Here is a 19,675-nt window from a genome sequence, read left to right on the forward strand (position 1 = left end):
GGCTGAAGTACAAAGTCCGCAACGCCTTCACCGCCACCCGTATCGACCTAGCCGAGCACAGCTACCCGGTGGAGTCCTTGCAGCGGAAGTATAGACACCTCCGAGGCCTGCCTCTCCAGTCCTTCAAGAAGGTCAAACCTCTCCTTCTGATTGGCAGTGACCACCCACAGCTCATCACTCCAACTGAAGCTGTCCGTCTTGGTCCACCGGGGGTCCCGCCGCTATGCGCACCAGGTTAGGGTGGACACTACAGGGTCCCTCCAGCCTTATAGGTTCCTCTTCGCTGCCACAACAGTGCCTCTTCACGACCGCCATTCCTCCCCAGGTGAGTGAGCTACTCAAACATGTAGAGAAGCTATGGCAGGTAGATGTTGTCCCGGTGCCAGAAGGCAAGGTGGTTACCCGTTCACGAGAAGATAACTATGCAGTTAGCCTGCTAGAGCAGAAGACAGTTCGGTAGACGTCGAGGGCATCCAACGTATGCCACCCCCCTCCTTCGCCGCGAGAACATGCCACACCTTAAAGCTAGCCCTAAGCTGTGTGTTCCCAGTTTGAGAAGTGTGGAGAGAAGGCTCCAGAAAGATCCAGAACGAGCTAAGTCTACCGGGCGGAGATAGAGAAGTTGGTCCAGGCCGGTTCGGTGGTTAAGGTGCCCCCTCTGAGGTTGCTCAAGCAGATGAGTCATGGTAATCCCTCACCACCTTGTTAGCCACAATGGCAAAGATCGCCTTGTGTTTAACTGTTCGTTCCAGTTCCAAGGCCAAGCCCTCAACGAACATCTTCTACCTGGGCCCACCCTGAGCGCATCGCTCCTTGGTGTCCTCCTTCGCTTTCGAGAGCATGCCGTAGCCATCAGTGGGACATTAAAGGTATGTTCCACCAGATTCGCCTTCTTCCCGAAGATCGTTCCCTCCTGCGGTTTGTGTGGCGGGATCTGCACCCCGAGGAACCGGTGGCCGTTTATGAATGGCAGGTCCTCCCCTTCGGTACAACCTGCAGCCCATGCTGTGCAACCTTCGCTCTGCAGCGCCACGCCAGGGACCACACGGAAGGAGATGATCGCTACGTCACTCTGTGGACATGTTCAAGCTCCTGGCCCTCGGGACAGGCTAAGAGCCCTCCTGTCTTCTGCTGGATTTGTCCTTCGCCAGTGGGCCAGTAATGAACCCAGCACCATTGGCCACCTACCTGAAGACCTCAGATCCACAAGTGCAGAACTTTGGCTCACTCAAGACAAATCAGACACCTCTGAGCCAACTCTAGGCCTTAGCTGGCACTTCCCCACGGACACCTTGGGTTACAGACACCGCAAAATCAGTTATGGCGCCCCCACCATGCGGAATATTTATAAGGTTCTCGCAAGCCAATACGACCCACTTGGCTTTATCCTACCGTACACCACCCGAGCCAAGATGCTGGTGAGGCGCCTTTGGGATCAACAGAGGGGATGGGATGACCCGCAGCTTCCGCCAGAACTACTCCAGCAGTGGAAAACCTGGGAAGAGGAATTGCTGTTCCTTGCACAAGTCCTGCTTCCTCGCCCGTATCTCCCAAAGCACATCATGGAGGCAGTTAGTGAGAGAGAGATTCACATATTCTGTGATGCGTCAGAGCAGGCTTATGGCGCGGTGGCCTACATGAGAACAGTGACAGGGGATGGCAGCTCACATCTAGCCTTCCTGATGGCTCGCTCCCGTGTTGCCCCTAAACGCATTCTCTCCATGCCCAGACTTGAGCTGTGTGGTGCCCTCTCCGGAGCTCATCTTTCCCGTCTCCTTAAAAATGAGCTCACTCTGGACATAAAGAGAATAGTGCTGTGGTCTGACTCCACAACTGTACTCACCTGGTTGAGGTCCCAGTCATGCCACTTCAAGGTCTTCGTCGGCACCCGCGTGGCTGAGATCCAGGAATTAACTCACTCGCACACCTGGCGCTATGTGGACTCAGCCCAGAACCCCGCAGATGATATAACCCGGGGGAAGTCCCTTCTCGAGCTGACCAGACCCAATAGATGGAGTCAAGGGCCTCCTTTCCTGCTCCTAGGTCCAGAACAGTGGCCTCCAGAGCCAAGTGGCACCCTGGCTGAGCCTCCAGGCCCATCTGAGCTCCGTAAAGAGACCTTTTGTGGATTCTCTACCACCTTCGACCCCGCCACTTCGAACTTCAGCAAATATGACACCTGGACACAGCTGCTGGAAGCAGCTATTACGCAGTTGCATGGGGCGGCCAAAGGCGGTGGAACTTCATCGGCTTATGACTATGTTCGAGCAGAGATGGATGTCCTGAGAGAAGCTCAACAGGAGAGCTTCCCTGAGGAGTATCGACTCCTTAAGCAGGGGAAATCCATCAGTCGCAGCAGTCGTCTCCTTGCACTATCCCCTGAGTTCGACCACGAGAATGAGGTCATCCGTGTAGGTGGACGTCTTCGCCGCTCTGAAGATCTCGCCTTTACCAGCTCCCATCCTTTAGTTTTGGATCCGACACATCCAGTCACCCGCCTGTTCATCCAGGACGTCGACAGTCGCCTGCGCCATCCAGGGCCAGAGAGGGTCTTCGCGGAGATTCGGCGCACTCATTGGATCCTGAGAGGCCGGGAAGCAGTTAGGCGTTTTCAAAGGACCTGTCTTGAGTGCCGCAGATGGAGAGCCCGACCGACTGTTCCCAAGATGGCGGACCTGCCAGTTGCGCGCCTCCGCCTTTACAAACCTGCCTTTTATTCGACAGGCGTGGACTGTTTTGGACCCTTTGAGGTCAAAATCGGGCGCCGTGTGGAGAAGAGGTGGGGCATCATCTTTAAGTGCCTAACTATCAGAGCGGTCCACCTTGATGTCCTAACCTCCATCGATACAGATGCCTTCCTAATGGCACTTCGACGCTTCATTGCCAGGAGAGGAACTCCAGCTGAGCTGTACTCAGACCAAGGGACCAACTTCCGTGGGGGAGAAAGGGAACTCCAAGCAGCTTTTGCAGCCATGACCTCTGACCTGCAGAAGCTCCTGGCTCCCCATAAGATCGTCTTCCACTTCAATCCACCAGCGGCTCCTCATTTCGGGGGAGTGTGGGAGCGGGAGATTAGGTCTGTCAAGATGGCACTCTACACTACAGTAGGATCCCAACCCCTTCAAGAAGAGGTCCTCCACACGGTCCTTGTGGAGGTGGAGGGCATCTTGAACTCCAAACCACTAGGTTATGTCCCGTCTGACATCAGTGATCCTGATCCAGTGACCCCCAACTGCTTTCTGATGGGGCGGCCTGACGGAGCACTTCCTCAAGTGGCTTATCCCAGAGAAGAGCTCCTGAGTCGCCGGAGGTGGAAGCACTCCCAGGTGCTGGCTGACCACTTCTGGTCTCGATTCATCCGGCTGTACCTTCCAAGCCTGCAGCTTCGGCAGAAATGGCGGTCATCCCCCGCAGATGTCACAGAAGGTTCAGTGGTGATGATCGTAGATCCTCAGCTGCCTCGTGCTTCCTGGCTCGTGGGCTGCATCTCCAAAGTCCACCCCAGTCCCGACGGGCACATCAGGTCTGCTGACATCAAGGTGAAGGACCGGACCTTCACCCGACCTGTGGCGAGGCTGGTGGTACTGCCTGCCCTCCCGGACGAAGACAAAGGACAATCACCGTGACTTTGTTTGTAAAATTGCCTTTTGTTGTGAGCAAATGTACTTCATACATTTGGGGGCGGCTGTACAAAAGGCCCCGTAGTTATGGGTTTATTCTGTTCAGTTGTTAGTTCACCTGTAGTTTTTAGAGTGGCCAGTAGAGGTCACCCCACCGCTTTGTATGAGAGACTATGTCCAGGGAGAGACGTGGGCAAAGCACCTGAGCTTTTCTGCTCCAGATTACTGGCAGAGAATTGGTTATTCTGTGAGAAGTGTGCGTTAATGAGCAACGTAAGTTGGTGATGTGTGAGGATGTGATAATAAGATGTGTTTGGGACTGTAACCAAGGTTAGGGGGGAAATGATTATGTTTCTGTCTGTGCCGCTAGCGGGTGCTAAGCTAAGCTAAGCTAAGCTAACTTTCCTGCCGTGTGGTTGGGCATAGCTGTGTACCTGGTTAGCTCTCTCAGGGGGTCTATGTGTGAGTCGTGGGTAATATATGGCCTATGGTATTAAAGGGGATGTTAGTTTATTTCCCGCCTGTGTTTATGTTGATGTACTCTGGAGATATTGTTGTGAACACTTTAGTAATGTAGTATTTTCTTTCTGTTCCGTTCAGAGACCACACACACACACCATGCCCACGCACCTAAACCTGTATGCAATACCTGCTCCTCTGACAATCCCTGTTACCTTCAACTGTGTGAAGTCAATACAAGAGTCTGCACTATCCTCGGTGTCTTCATTGTCTCCCTTCTGAACATTCATCCGGGCCTTGAGCAGTGTTCTGGCCGACACTCCGGGGAGTGGTAGCTGCAAACCTGAACTAGCACCTTACAGTCCTTCCAGTACAAGCTATCTATCCAACATCCACACTACGACTTGTTAATGTATGCACACACACCTCTCCCAATAGCCTTACCAGAGGCAGCAGTTCGGTCTCCTCGGTGTATGGAATGAGTCTGGAGCTGAATGGTGCACTCTGGGACTTTGTTTGAGAGCCAGGTCTTGGTGAAAATAAGAGCGCAGCATCCTCTAATTTCCCACTGTGTTGTGATGCTGGCTCATAGTTCGTCCAGTTTGTTTTCCAGGGACCTCACATTGCCCAGTAGGAGGCTGGGTAGCGGTGGTTGGCTAGCCTGAGCTTTTAGCCTGGCATGGAGCCCCCGCTGTTGCCTCGCTTAGGTTGCCATCACCAAGTGCACCTGGGACTGGCTGACTAACTAGGGCTCGGTGCTTCGGGGCCTTTCTGGGGGTGGTGGTGGCGGTGTCTGCTGGGGCGAACAATGACTTGAAGGTCCGGTGGAAGGGTAAAGTCCAGAAGATTGTGCGAGTTACCAATGTCCAGTATTAGTAACTCGTGTACTGTCACCCACGGCTTGTTATTTGGGTAACAATGAACAGTCTGAGCTGGAACAATGGAGTCGGTGCAGAAAGTTATGTAGTCTGTGATACACTCAGTAAGCCCATTGATGTCCTCACTGTGAGGCTCACAGAGTGTCTGGCAGTCAGGGCCTTGTAGCCCTAATGCTTCTTCTCACAGTCAGCACATATTGGGGGGTGTGAGGTGAATCAGGTTGTGATCTGACCTACATAGTCGGAGGAGGGAGAAGGAGCTGTATTGTTTCTTGACGTCCATGAGAACAACAACTCTCTCAACCGACATGGCTGAAGGAAAGTTATTAAAACAGACCAAAGTCCAGGTAAAGAAAAAAAGAATAAATAAGAAAAAAGCAAAGCTAAAGAGAAAAAGCAGGAGCAACTGTAACAGGCTGCACGCTGGTTGACAAATGCACATGTTTGGAAATCATAGCATTCTGTTTTTATTTACATTTTACACAGCATTCAAACTAATGGGCATGAAGTGCTTCATAACCAGAGTAACAGTAATGGAAAACAGTACAACACATATATTATTACCTCAACCTACAAGAGGGAAAGAAGGATTACATCACCAGTTAATGATCTGGTAAACATGTTCGTGACTACGAAAAACATTATAAATTGTTTGTGAGTTTAAGAAAACCCTGCAGAACAGCTCTGCCCACACGAGAACAAGAACTGAACCTCTGCTGCTAACTCTTCACAGGTTAACTGTACTTGTGTGCTGTTTAATTTTGTTTGGTATTGTGCTTTTTTTTTACTCTGTAACATTTGCCTAATTTTCTTCAATGTCTAGTATATCTCAGACTCTCACTAACATCACTGTTGGGTATCAGGCATTAGCAGAACGAGTCATGATTTCTACTCTGACAACACTTCCAACCTGTGTGTTTCTTTTCATCAATGGCATCATGTTGTTCACTCTGAGGAGTAAACCTGTGTTTCGTGAGACCTGCCGTTATATTCTTCTGTATAACCTGCTTTTTGCGGACACTGTGCAGCTGGCACAGAGTCAGATTCATTTTCTTCTTGCAGTTCTTAGAATAACAGTGTCATATCCTGTATGTGCTTTTCTTGTCAACTTCACTCATCTCACAGCTGTGATATCTCCTCTCACGCTGGTTGTGATGCCTCTTGAGAGATATGTTGCTGTGTGCTACCCACTGAGACATGCAACCATCATCACCATCAGAAACACAGGGGCAGCTATCACTGTGATTTGGGCCATCAGTTTTTTAAACATTATTATTCATACTCTGTTGTTTTTATCACTATTTGAAGAGCTGGGTGATTTAGAGGTGAAAGGCTTTTGTGGTGACATCGCTATTCTGCTCGGGACAAAGTCTGATCGTTTTGACAAAGCTTTCACTTGTATTGTGGTTGTGGCTGCTGGTGTGGCAGTCATTTTCTCGTACATTGGTGTGATTGTAGCAGCCAGGTCAGCCTCCACAGACAAAGCCTTGGCCTTTAAAGCTCGTAACACACTGCTCTTGAATCTGATGCAGCTGTTCCTCAGCCTCTCCTCAACTATTTACAACCCATTACTCGTGCCTCTTTTAATGATTGTTACAAGGATAGTATTTGTTCGCATTCAGAATGTTTTTTATCTTCTCTTTTTCATCTTACCCAGGTGTCTGACTTCTCTCATTTATGGACTAAGAGATCAGACTATCAGACCTGTCCTCATATATCATCTGTGTTGTCAATTGAAATGCCCAGTGGTAGAAGACAAGGGATGACATGTTTAGCTTTGATGGAGGCCTTTGTTGAGCTGCATATTTGAGAGTTTTTCAAGGCACTGTAAACTGGTGTCCAACATGTATTATTTTGAGCCAAGCTGTACTATTATTTCCCACATTTGAGGGTTTACTTTTTGATGAAATCCTGGCTCCTCCATCTCCTGTTTCTAAAACTGTGTACACACTGGAGTAATTTAAGTTCTCTGTTTGCACATGTTATTATGGAAATGAGTTGTGGAAGGAGAGACTTTACATGAGGTTTAGGGAGACATTCAGAAAAGAGCTTTATTCGAATGGATTATTATTGCATATTACACTGTGAATCAGGCCATCATAAATAGAAAAATTATCATCACAGGTCCAATATTTAGGCTGTTATTAATAAATATTTGTTGTTTTGTCACATTTTCCAGTTTGCTGTTATTTTTTCCGTTGATGTATATTAATTATACAATTTTCCTCAAGACAAATATTATGGGGAAATATCGCCATGTAGTTCCCCGCCTCCCAAAAAACAAGCCACCTGTATTGTGATTTTCATGGCAAAATTTCTGTTTGAGCATTCAGAGGGTTTGGCTAACCACATGGTTATTTAAATGATTCATACCAATTTTAAACATTTTGAACAACAGTAATATAAACATTTTTTGATATTTGATGATTAAAAACCTTAAAATCCTCGTATCCGTACAACTTTAAAATATTTTTGCATCTGTGTGTGTGGAGTGAAGCTGTGGAACAGACTAAGTAAAGATATGAAGTAACGTCCGAGCACGGCACAGTTTAAACAGCAGTTTAAGGAGATGGTTTTTACAGGGTACAGGGACGAGGTGGAGATTTGATCAGGTGTTCTTGTCCAATATTTTCATATGTGTGTGGGTGCACGGGTATGTTGGTGTGGGTATATATATCTTTAGGTTGTGTGGGTTATTGAAAATGTGTATATATATATATATTGTCAAGACATTTTTGTTTTTATATAATTTGATCAGCTTCATGAAATGTGTTTGTCTGTTGTTTAAGCAATCTAAATGTCTATGTGACTTTTCACCTAATAACATGGCAATCGTGTTAATCACTGAACAGCATCCACAGCGAAATGTATTAACTTAGAACTACAAGAAAGAGAAGCACTCTCCCTCATGCCTATCAGATTACAAACTGCATACTATAAGCAACAGTGGCTGAGGTTTTTGCACCAGTGAAAAGGTATTCATTCATCTTGCTCCCTAAAATATAACAGGACAGTAAATTTTGTTTACTACCATCTAACACAACCAGGTTAATCAGCAAGCATCCAATGAGTTTTCTGTTTGATGTTTGTACAGCATTTAATTTTCAGATGTGTGAAAATTAATATACAACTTTTATGTTCCCCTCTGGGGTTCAAGGTATAATTGGCCATTTTTGACTACTTTTGATTTTACCTGTAGCTCAGATTTAAAAACTATTTACTTGAAACGTAAATGGAATTTTTAAGTTAAAAAAATGCACCAGTTTTGCAAACAACAAAGTTATAAACTGTTCACCTAAAAATGCATCCAAGGACGGTTTTTAAAACCATTTCAAACTATTTACAGAACAATTCTGTTTCTGCATCAATAAGAAGCACACAAATTATTGTGCCACTCCAAAAAAAGTTTCTGTTCACTATAAGACAGAGGAGGACAACACAGGCCTGAACCCTGCAGGTCTACACAACAGGAGGTGTATCACTTCTCCTGTTTTCCACCTGGAGACAGTCCGTTCTCACTCCTGAGGTATAACACCCTTACGATTTGTCATGTCCTGCGGCATTAACGAGGAACGCAAAAGGTGACCTTCGGCATTCTTATGGTAGGCGCTGGGTTATGTGTGAAATACAGTCAAATGACGGTGCCGCAGTAAACACGTTCAAGCCATGTATTCCAGCCCTAACCATAACCTTATCCCAGACCTTATTATATTACATTACATAGTGTTTTCCAAAGCAATTTAAGGAAAATGAACAACATGTGTGGGTTGATTCCAAACGGTTCTCATGTTTCCTCATTTTTCCGATCTCATCATTTAGGAACATGTTGGGTGCCTGGAAGCGTAACATGTTGACGATTTGTCACCTAGCGCAAAATATTACGTCTCAGGAGTGAGAATGTGTTGTATTTACAGTGCAGTCAATCAGAATCAGCATACTTTCTAAATCATAATATGTTCCAGATTTAAGAAATAGCACTAATACATACAAATCGCTCATTAATAAATATCAAGGATTAATATAGGTGATTATAAATAAATATCAAGAATGTTGACAGGAATATTACAAAGTAGAAAAGAGTGCGTGCAAAAGGGTGTAATTATTGCAATGTATACAGTGTGTTAGATGGAGGAGTTGTACAGAGGGATGGCCACAGGCAGGAATGATTTCCTGTGTCATTCTGTGGTGCTTCTTGGTAATCTCAATCTCTCACTGAGCGTGCTCCTGTGACTAGCCAGGAGGAATTATCCAACATTGTCTTTATCTTGGACAACATCCGCCTCTCCGACATCGCCTTAAGAGAGACCAGCTCCATCCCCACAACATTACTGGCCTTGCAGATCATTTTATTGAGTCTGTTGGCAATCCTCAACCTGCTCCCCCAGCATGCAACAGCATAGAGAATAGCACTGACCACAACAGACTCATAGAAAATCCTCAGCATTGTCCGTCAGATGTTGAAGGACCTCAGCTGCCTCAGAAAATAGAGCACGACTCTGGCCCTTCCTGTAAAGTGCTGTGGTGTTTTTAATCCCAGTCCAGTTTATTATCTATGTGTACTCTGAGGTACAGTGGCTTGCAAAGTATCGCCCTTTGAACTTTCCCACATTTTGTCACATTACAGCCACAAACATGAATCAGTTTTATTGGAATTTCACGTGAAAGACCAACACACAGTGGTGAACATGTGAGAAGTGGAACCAAAATCATACATGATTCCAAACATTTTTTTACAAATAAATAACTGCAAAGTGTATGTACAGTCATCCACAATGTCCACACTGACCCCCTGGATTGATTTCCTGGTCTTCCTGAAGTCCACGATCAGTTCCTTGGTCTTTGCCACGTTGAGCTGCAGATGATTCTGCTCACACCACGTGACAAAGGAGTCGACCACAGCCCGGTACTCTGTCTCATCATCCCTGCTGATGCATCCAACCACCGCAGAGTCATCAGAAAACTTCTGAAGATGGCAGGTCTCTGTGCAGTGGCTGAAGTCTGTGGTGTAGAGGGTGAAGAGGAAGGGGGAGAGGACAGTCCCCTGTGGTGCTGATCACCTTGTCAGACACACACTGTGGGAGACGTACATATTGTGGTCTTCCTGTCATCCAATCCAGGACACCAAAGAAGCATCGACCTGCATCGCTGTTATCTTATCACCCAGGAGGGTCGGCCAGATGATGTTGAATGCACTTGAAAAGGTAAAAATCATGACCCTCACAGTGCTCGCCGATGATGGCATCCTCAGCTCCAAGGCAGAGCTGGTAAACAAACTGAAGGGGATCCTGCCGGAAAGTAATTAAAACTTCTTCAATCATGCGGTAATCTCTTTTGCGTGACATTAGCTAATTGTTATTTACTAGTTCATCTTAAAACTACCGTTAGATACAGAAATGAAGCCCAACAATCATGTTGTTACAGTCCCGTGGTCACAGCCTCAGATACTTAACTGAGGAGTTTGTCTCCACTCTTCTTCACAGCGTTGCTGAAGTTTGCTCCATTCGTTTACGCACAGCTCTCTGAGCTCTGCACTCTGGACCGCTGCAGCAGCTCCGTCTGCGCTCGCTTCAGCATCCTGCCGATTGGTCCGAGCTTCAGCTGCGGGACACACGGCCTCACTCTGACTCTGGAATACTCTGATGTACGGGGAGTTCACGGTCCACTCGGATCGTCATCCCTCCTCCACGGCGCTCATAGCGAGCCGTTTGCTGCTGTGCACTTTACTCTCGTCTGTTGCTGAAGTCTGCTGCGGCTTTACAAACCTAAGTCATGTTTTCTCCTCTTCTCTTTTAAAGCAGCCATACTTCTTTGGTCTATTTCTATTTGTGCTGTCATTAACTTCAGTGTTTAAGATGCTAACTGAGGCCTGTAGAGTGTGAGATGGAGCGCTTTGATATTTGCACAAATTGACTGCAGCCACACCAACATCCGCCTATGAACAATCCTTCTCACTGTAGAATGACGGACTTTCACATTGTGTGGAAATGATCTCATCGCTCCTCCCAGATTGATGGACAGCACCAAGAATATTGCTGATGTCTTTCATCCTGAGCACTGATAACACATTCTTGAATGCTGACAACATTTCTACTTTTATATAGGTGGCTGCTTTTTACCCTTGCGACAGGCGAGACCTGAGTCTGGAAACTGCCCTGGCAGGCAAAGCTGGGTTTTTCCCTTTTATAAGCATAGGTGCAGGTAATTTGTTGATCTCTTGTGTGAACCTGGAGTTCTAAGCAGCGCTATTTGGCCTTTTTAGCTTTTCTACAACAGCTTGGTGTGGCCTTCTGTTAGTGAGGTAGTCCCCAGATAACGTTCTGCTTGAGTTTTGGCAGAGGTTTAAAGTTATTTGTACCCCAGTAGCAAGAAACTGTGTGGAAACTTGCCGGGGGCAGTTAACTGAAAAACAGGCATGAGGCAAAGTGGGAGGGATATTCCTTCTGAGGTAACCTGCTCAGTGTAAGTAATGTCCCGTTTTAATTTACAGATAGCCAATGGCTGCTGGGCCGACGTCCTTGGATGTCTGTGTCTGCTGCCATGTGTTCTGAGGCTGATTTAATTTGACAGTGAAGAGCTGAGAACTGTTCTGATGGTTGTGGCTGTTTATTTGGTCTATTTGTTAATTATCTCATCGTATCAGCACCCATTAATGTACGGATTGTGTTTTAGTACCGCAGACAGCGAAGGCGCCACGTGGAAGCTGATCCTTTTTCTCACCGCTTTTGCATGTATATAGAATAAAATAGAATACAAATGCTATTTTATTCAATTGTGTATATAGTATTTTATTCTATTCTATTGTGTACAGTTGTGTACAGTATCTTATTGATATCTTATTCCAGTCTTTATTTTTTTCTAATTTTTCTATGTAACTTTGGACTGTCCACGCGTGGGACTAATAAAGGTTATATTATCTTACCGCGGTGACGGGCATTGAAGAGTTTCTATGACACATCGTCAAGTGTGGATTGCCATTTAATGTGTTCGTTTTTAATATATTCCCCTCAGTGCTTGTCTGTCTCCCACCTACAATTGTCTTGTGTGCTCCTGTTACCTGTTTAGAACAGTTGTTTTTGTATTAGGAGTAGCCTTGTGGACTGACTGCATACCTACGGCTCATTCCTACTGCAATGGGTGCCTCCCTCGGGTAACACCATGTTGATGCCTATAGAACTAGTAACAGTGGGCTTGGTTTTTTCACAGGATTATATATAAATAAAAGTGAACTGAGGGGGTCATAGGTTCAGCTGTGAGATGAGGACACGCCCCAGTTTCCAACGATTTTTCCACCTGTTTATTAATAAAGGTGCTTCTGATTTAAAACCTGCTAACATCTCAGAATAAAATGAGTGAACTGACTTTTTCTGCCCAAGCTGCTCCTTTAACAGGGTCCCCTCGTGCTGAAACAGGTGTAGTGTATAACAGTACAGATTTGTTTTTCAGTACTTACAGTGTGAACTGGTTTCTTTGGAGTATCATAAGCAATAAACCAATGTTTCTCAACACAAGTTCAATCAAAATATCATCTCTGAAAGTACAGACACAGGAAACGGGTAAAATAAAGATGGGTTTCCACGGATATACCAACTATTATATTGACTATAGATCATTACAGTACATACAGCGCAGTAGGTAGTTTTACACGTTATCAATCAAACAGGAGCGTATAAATAAATATGTCAGCTTTATGAATGAAAACAAGTTAGTTTGCAGCAGGACGTTTGTGTCTTCATCTGGTAGCAGGAGGAAAATGGAAATGACCTCAGTGCAAATTGTGCATCTGTAAACATCAAAGGAGTCTGATTATTTCTCTTTAGGCCAGTTCAGGTCTGAGTGGAGGAGAGGATGAGAAATTCGGAGGAATCTGAGGAGCTTTCTGTGGCTAAACATTCAGACAATTAAATGAAGGTAAGGAGAGCTTCACCCACAAGTTTCAACTTCAACCTGCTGGAAATCTCTGAGGGAGCTACAACGGTGAAACGAATTACCACGTGTATGAGGAAATATGTTAAAGAGCTCTAGTATTGGGTAATTTCAGTTATCCTTTCTTTTATTCATTAAACTGATCTTGGGTTGGAGTTCTTCATCGAGCTTTCCTTGGATGTAAGAATTTTACACCAATATTGTGGATCTCCTACTGGTCATCCAGGGGTACTGCAGTTTGTCTGTGGCGAAATGATGCAACAGGAAGCTGTTCATCTGTTTGCCACACTAGAAAGAAGTAATCGTGACTGTCACTGGAAGACATTAAACACTGTATATCAAATTATGGCCCACTAGGCCAGAACCAACCCACCGACTGCTCCAGGACTTTAGTCAAATGCGTGGCTGACTGCGGTGATGCCAGCATTAACTTTGCATGGAAAATTTCAAGTACTTCTGCATGATGTTTGACTCATAAAGAATAAATATCAACGTTTTCTAGTTCAAAAATACTCAACATTAACATTTTATGCTTTTGAGGACCCACTGTAACCTACAAGTTGTAATGCACATGCACCGTATGAAAAGCAGGTGATCGCTGTGTCAGTTACATATGTCATATGGTTTATTAGGAACTGAAGGCATGCAGATGGTGTAAATAATCTTCCTTCTGAGTTTAATTTAAATTTTAGATGTTTTAAGAACTCCCCCTTGTATGTCAGCACAGTGGCCATGCTGATCAGGGGGAGCCGGGCCTCTGCACAAACAAGGTAAGTATATCCTCATAACTCACTGTATTTAAAGTGATTTTCAAGCAATTTGGTTTCTTAAAGATGCCAGAACAGTATTTGTGATCAAGAATACGTAGTTTGATTTAAAATGCAGCTTTCGTACTAATATGTTAAAACAAATTAGGACTACCTGTGAAGACACTGCTGACAAGCGTCACGCAATGTCACTGAACAGCCACATAAAGCACCATTACTTAATTTAATACAGGTTTGTAAACAGCTTCGTAAGAAAATAAGGTCTTACATGTTGATCGTTATTTAGTTTCTTGGATTTAATATTTATTTTATTCGAATTTTGAAAGCAGTACAATTTGATATTTTCTACTTGTTATTTTCAGAGCCCAAAGTCAGAGTCCCTGCACATGATCTGCGTGTGGACGTACACGTCCATGAACACGTCTCTGTGTGTGGACGTACACGTCCATGAACACGTCTCTGCGTGTGGACGTACACGTCTGCGTGTGGACGTACACGTCTGCGTGTGGACGTACACGTCCATGAACACGTCTCTGCGTGTGGACGTACACGTCTGCGTGTGGACGTACACGTCTCTGCGTGTGGACGTACACGTCTGCGTGTGGACGTACACGTCTATGAACACGTCTGCGTGTGGACGTACACGTCTATGAACACGTCTCTGCGTGTGGACGTACACGTCTATGAACACGTCTCTGCGTGTGGACGTACACGTCTAGGAACTCTCTATATACTTGAGTCTCATCAGAAACGCTTTTTCAATAACCTAAAAAAAAGAAGTCTAATCAACTTAATACTGCTATCACCTGCATGAACCTGCACAGACATGCACACGTCATCATATTCTCAGAATAATCTGATTCGTGAAGATGTGATGTTATATATGAAAGGTAATCGGTAAGGTGATAGAGTCTAACTGCACGTTGCAATGATCTTTAATGTTGGTTGGATTAAACTCATACTGACCTCACAGTTTCACACCAGGAACAGACAAAACCTGTATTAAACCTAAACTCTTCTCAGGTGAATTGAGTCCTTGTTGGTGCAGCTCTCCTTAAAGACCACACCATGGTATTAATTTGAGTTCATCTGTGATGATCTAATGGAGATGCTTCACAGTAAATCAACCCCTGATAAGTCTCTGCAGCTACCCTTTGCTTTGCTCCCTTGTCTTCATTCATCAATCCCCGTTGGACTCAATGACTTTTTCCGCCAGAATCTCCTGGAAGGTCGAAAGCTGCTTCATCTGCTCTGTCTGCATTGAGTGTCTCCTCATCAGCTTCTTCTTCATCTTGAAGTCTGGGCCCCGTTTGGGTGAGGCTGGGGCTACTGGAACCAGGATCTTGTGTCCGGAGTTGATGGGGGAGGTGGGTTTCCCATTGGCCCGGATGTCAGGGATGGGTCTCTGCGGGTTGATGTTAAGCGGAGGCAAGAAGCCGGGCCTGGTGTGGGAGATGTGGTCCAGCAGCAGGGTCCCAGAGCCCCGGCGCTCCAGGAGCCCTGGGCCACGCCGTCGCATAGTGATGGGGGAAACTGAGTTGGGGATGTTTTCCAGAGACTCCCTGGAAGAACTGGTGACCAGGGACAAGGGGGAAGCGTTGTACCTCCTCCGTTCTACCGAAACCCTCCCAGAGTCCGGTGATCCAGGAATGGACTCTGGACAAAGGTGGGTATCTGACTCATAGTGCTCCATCCGTGTGAGCTTGGGGTGAGCTAGGGCTCGGGCCACAACTGTCCCAGGTCCAGCAGCGTTCTCCTGGGATTCTGGAGCTGTGTTCCTGCGGTAGAGGATCTGGTGCTGCTGCACTTTGTCAGCCCACGATGGACCAGACAGCCCTGCGCAGTCCTCAGAGCAGGATCGGTCAATGAGTTTAGGGGATGTGGGGTCGTGCGTCTCAATGCTGTGACGCCGTGACAATAGTGGCCTCACCGGCTCTGTGACAGTCAGTCCGTTCATCTCTGTGATCGTCTTGTTCAGGTTGCTGTTGCCCTCCTCCTCCTCCAGACCTCCATCCACCCGGTCCTGGGGAACCCCACTGAGAACCGAAGGTGCCACCAGACCCCACGGTTCTGAGTTCAGACGCTTAAGCAGTTTACGGGGAGGTGGCCTCTTCTCACCTGGAGGTCGAGCTGAAGGTAAAGGTAATGCTGAGGTGAGTTTGAAGCTGAAGATCCCTTCCTCATCTTTGTCTCCTGCAGGGGAGGAGGTGCCAATCTCCACCTCAGAGGGTGACATACAGGCAGGAGACAGTTTGTCCACAATGCCTGGGGATGGTGGGGAGTTGAGGTACTGTTTGGTCTTCTTGGTGCCTGACGGAGATGTGTCGGTGGTGATGATGATCACCTCCTTGCCCTTGGCCTTGCAGGAGTCCAGCAGAACCTGCAGGGTGTCACGGTCCCCTTTGTTGATGGCGTGGACAAGAGCAGAGGAACCAGAGTAGTCTTTGAGGCTGGGATCGGCTCCGTTCTCCAGCAGCAGTGACACCACCTCCTTTCCTGCCTGCTCTGCACAGGCATGCATCAGTGCTGTCCGGCCACTCTTATCGGGGATGTTCGGGTCAGCTCCTTTCTCCAACAGATACCTCACCATCCTCTGCCGGGTCTGTGGGTCATCGTAGCTTGCTAAGCAGGCAGCAGAGATGGGCGTCTCGCCACGCTCATTGCCCTCATTGATGTAAGCGCCACCCTCGAGCAGCAGGCGGGTCAGCCTCAACTTCCCCTGGAAGACAGCTTTGAGGAGGGCATTCCCCTCAGTCTGCAGGGGTCCTCCATCGCCCATGATCCCTTGCCTCTCCTCAGACCTCCTGCCCACAGGATGCTGGCTTAATGCTGAATCTCCATCCTCCTTGATAAGTTACATGACCTGCAGAAAAAGTACATTGAGGTGAGTCCACCTGAATAAAAAAAACATGCTAACATGATGGAACCAAAGATACTATTTAAATTCTATGGAGTTTTTAACCACTGATATTTATTGAAACTCTTTCTGAGTTGACGTCAGTAATAACTTCCTCATCCTATTCTCATCAATTCTGTTGTACATGTACAATGACAATAAAAGACTATCTTATTGTATTCTCCAAATCATCAATGTGACTTATAGACCTTCTTTCCTACAAGACTGCTCAAAGAATTCCTACCATTAATCAATACTTCAATCTTAAATATGTTCAACCTATCTCTGCCTTGAAGCTGGCAGTAGTAGGTTTCAGAGCTCATCACAGCACAGAAACAGCTTTACAGGGAGTGCAGAATTATTAGGCAAATGAGTATTTTTGCATTGGTGTTCGTTCTCTCTGCAGTAGAGTATCACTTCCTGTTCCTGTTCCAACACAGTGGTGTTTTTCCGTAGTATCTGTGTAGCAATTTAATACAAAACTTATAGTAACTTCTTATTTCGTAGTGTAATCTTCATGTGCGTCCTCTGAAACACACTCTTGGTGTATTTACTCATTAATTTATATTCATGATTCTGGGATGGGCAAAGGTCACTCTTATAAAATGTATTCCACGTACAGAGTACAACAATGTATTTTGACCAAATTGCATTTCTGTACAATTCCAGTCATATCCTCATCTCCGCCTCAACGATCTAAAACAGACTGAACAGTATAGTGTACTTCTGAATACCCGCGTCTCTCTTGGAGATTAACATTTAATTATGCATTTGATCCCTTGCCTCTCCTCAGACCTCCTACAGGATGCTGGCTTAATGCTGAATCTCCATCCTCCTTGATAAGTTACATGACCTGCAGAAAAAGTACATTGAGGTGAGTCCACCTGAATAAAAAAAACATGCTAACATGATGGAACCAAAGATACTATTTAAATTCTATGGAGTTTTTAACCACTGATATTTATTGAAACTCTTTCTGAGTTGACGTCAGTAATAACTTCCTCATCCTATTCTCATCAATTCTGTTGTACATGTACAATGACAATAAAAGACTATCTTATTGTATTCTCCAAATCATCAATGTGACTTATAGACCTTCTTTCCTACAAGACTGCTCAAAGAATTCCTACCATTAATCAATACTTCAATCTTAAATATGTTCAACCTATCTGCCTTAAGCTGCAGTAGTAGGTTTCAGACTCACTCACAGCACAGACACTTTACAGGGAGTGCAGAATTATTAGGCAAATGAGTATTTTGTCCACATCATCCTCTTCATGCATGTTGTCTTACTCCAAGCTGTATAGGCTCGAAAGCCTACTACCAATTAAGCATATTAGGTGATGTGCATCTCTGTAATGAGAAGGGGTGTGGTCTAATGACATCAACACCCTATATCAGGTGTGCATAATTATTAGGCAACGTCCTTTCCTTTGGCAAAATGGGTCAAAAGAAGGACTTGACAGGCTCAGAAAAGTCAAAAATAGTGAGATATCTTGCAGAGGGATGCAGCAGTCTCAAAATTGCAAAGCTTCTGAAGCGTGATCATCGAACAATCAAGCGTTTCATTCAAAATAGTCAACAGGGTCGCAAGAAGCGTGTGGAAAAACCAAGGCGCAAAATAACTGCCCATGAACTGAGAAAAGTCAAGCGTGCAGCTGCCAAGATGCCACTTGCCACCAGTTTGGCCATATTTCAGAGCTGCAACATCACTGGAGTGCCCAAAAGCACAAGGTGTGCAATACTCAGAGACATGGCCAAGGTAAGAAAGGCTGAAAGACGACCACCACTGAACAAGACACACAAGCTGAAACGTCAAGACTGGGCCAAGAAATATCTCAAGACTGGTTTTTCTAAGGTTTTATGGACTGATGAAATGAGAGTGAGTCTTGATGGGCCAGATGGATGGGCCCGTGGCTGGATTGGTAAAGGGCAGAGAGCTCCAGTCCGACTCAGACGCCAGCAAGGTGGAGGTGGAGTACTGGTTTGGGCTGGTATCATCAAAGATGAGCTTGTGGGGCCTTTTCGGGTTGAGGATGGAGTCAAGCTCAACTCCCAGTCCTACTGCCAGTTTCTGGAAGACACCTTCTTCAAGCAGTGGTACAGGAAGAAGTCTGCATCCTTCAAGAAAAACATGATTTTCATGCAGGACAATGCTCCATCACACGCGTCCAAGTACTCCACAGCGTGGCTGGCAAGAAAGGGTATAAAAGAAGAAAAACTAATGACATGGCCTCCTTGTTCACCTGATCTGAACCCCATTGAGAACCTGTGGTCCATCATCAAATGTGAGATTTACAAGGAGGGAAAACAGTACACCTCTCTGAACAGTGTCTGGGAGGCTGTGGTTGCTGCTGCACGCAATGTTGATGGTGAACAGATCAAAACACTGACAGAATCCATGGATGGCAGGCTTTTGAGTGTCCTTGCAAAGAAAGGTGGCTATATTGGTCGCTGATTTGTTTTTGTTTTGTTTTTGAATGTCAGAAATGTATATTTGTGAATGTGGAGATGTTATATTGGTTTCACTGGTAAAAATAAATAATTGAAATGGGTATATATTTGTTTTTTGTTAAGTTGCCTAATAATTATGCACAGTAATAGTCACCTGCACACACAGATATCCCCCTAAAATAGCTAAAACTAAAAACAAACTAAAAACTACTTCCAAAAACATTCAGCTTTGATATTAATGAGTTTTTTGGGTTCATTGAGAACATGGTTGTTGTTCAATAATAAAATTATTCCTCAAAAATACAACTTGCCTAATAATTCTGCACTCCCTGTAGTGAAGGTTACAAATGATCTTCTTATGGCCTCTGACAGTGGACTCATCTCTGTGCTTGTCCTGCTAGACCTCAGTGCAGCGTTCGATACTGTCGACCATAATATCCTATTAGAGCGATTAGAACATGCTGTAGGTATTACAGGTACTGTGCTGCAGTGGTTTGTATCATATCTATCTAATAGACATACAAGGTCTTAAATAATCAGGCCCCATCTTATCTTAATGACCTTGTAGTACCATATCACCCTATTAGAGCACTTCGCTCTCGCTCTGCAGGCCTACTTGTTGTTCCTAGAGTATTTAAAAGTAGAATGGGAGGCAGAGCCTTCAGTTTTCAGGCCCCT

At 45.5% G+C, this 19,675-nt stretch overlaps 3 protein-coding genes across 4 annotated transcripts in view; 2 read left to right on the forward strand and 1 right to left on the reverse strand.

Annotated features, from left to right (window-relative positions):
- Window positions 1-683: 683 nt before the first annotated feature.
- LOC121815356 lies at window positions 684-4,474 on the forward strand. The gene is made up of 2 exons (XM_042225980.1): window positions 684-3,893; window positions 4,221-4,474. The coding sequence occupies exon 1, from the start codon at window positions 684-686 to the stop codon at window positions 3,624-3,626; it is 2,943 nt and encodes a 980-aa protein (XP_042081914.1). The 3' UTR covers window positions 3,627-3,893; window positions 4,221-4,474.
- Window positions 4,475-5,701: 1,227 nt separating this feature from the next.
- On the forward strand, window positions 5,702-6,771 carry LOC102304761 (odorant receptor 131-2-like). Its single transcript, XM_005947730.2, has one exon. It carries the CDS (start codon window positions 5,773-5,775, stop codon window positions 6,721-6,723), a length of 951 nt encoding a protein of 316 aa, XP_005947792.2. The 5' UTR covers window positions 5,702-5,772; the 3' UTR covers window positions 6,724-6,771.
- A 3,524-nt stretch (window positions 6,772-10,295) lies between these two features.
- LOC102304801 (ankyrin repeat domain-containing protein 34A) overlaps window positions 10,296-19,675 on the reverse strand; it is a 17,544-nt gene continuing 8,164 nt past the window's right edge. The window contains exon 2 of one of the 2 annotated variants that reach the window (XM_042225955.1): window positions 10,296-16,510. In XM_042225955.1, the coding sequence (XP_042081889.1) occupies window positions 14,828-16,426 (1,599 nt within the window). In that variant the 5' untranslated portion in view covers window positions 16,427-16,510 and the 3' untranslated portion in view covers window positions 10,296-14,827. Of the gene's footprint in view, window positions 16,511-17,337; window positions 17,397-19,675 lie in introns of those variants that run through there. The other variant, XR_006054998.1, reaches the window with a different exon arrangement.

This window comes from Haplochromis burtoni, unplaced genomic scaffold (assembly GCF_018398535.1).
Source record: "Haplochromis burtoni strain Fernald_Lab_line unplaced genomic scaffold, NCSU_Asbu1 Contig_190, whole genome shotgun sequence".
Classification (NCBI taxonomy): Eukaryota; Metazoa; Chordata; class Actinopteri; order Cichliformes; family Cichlidae; genus Haplochromis; species Haplochromis burtoni.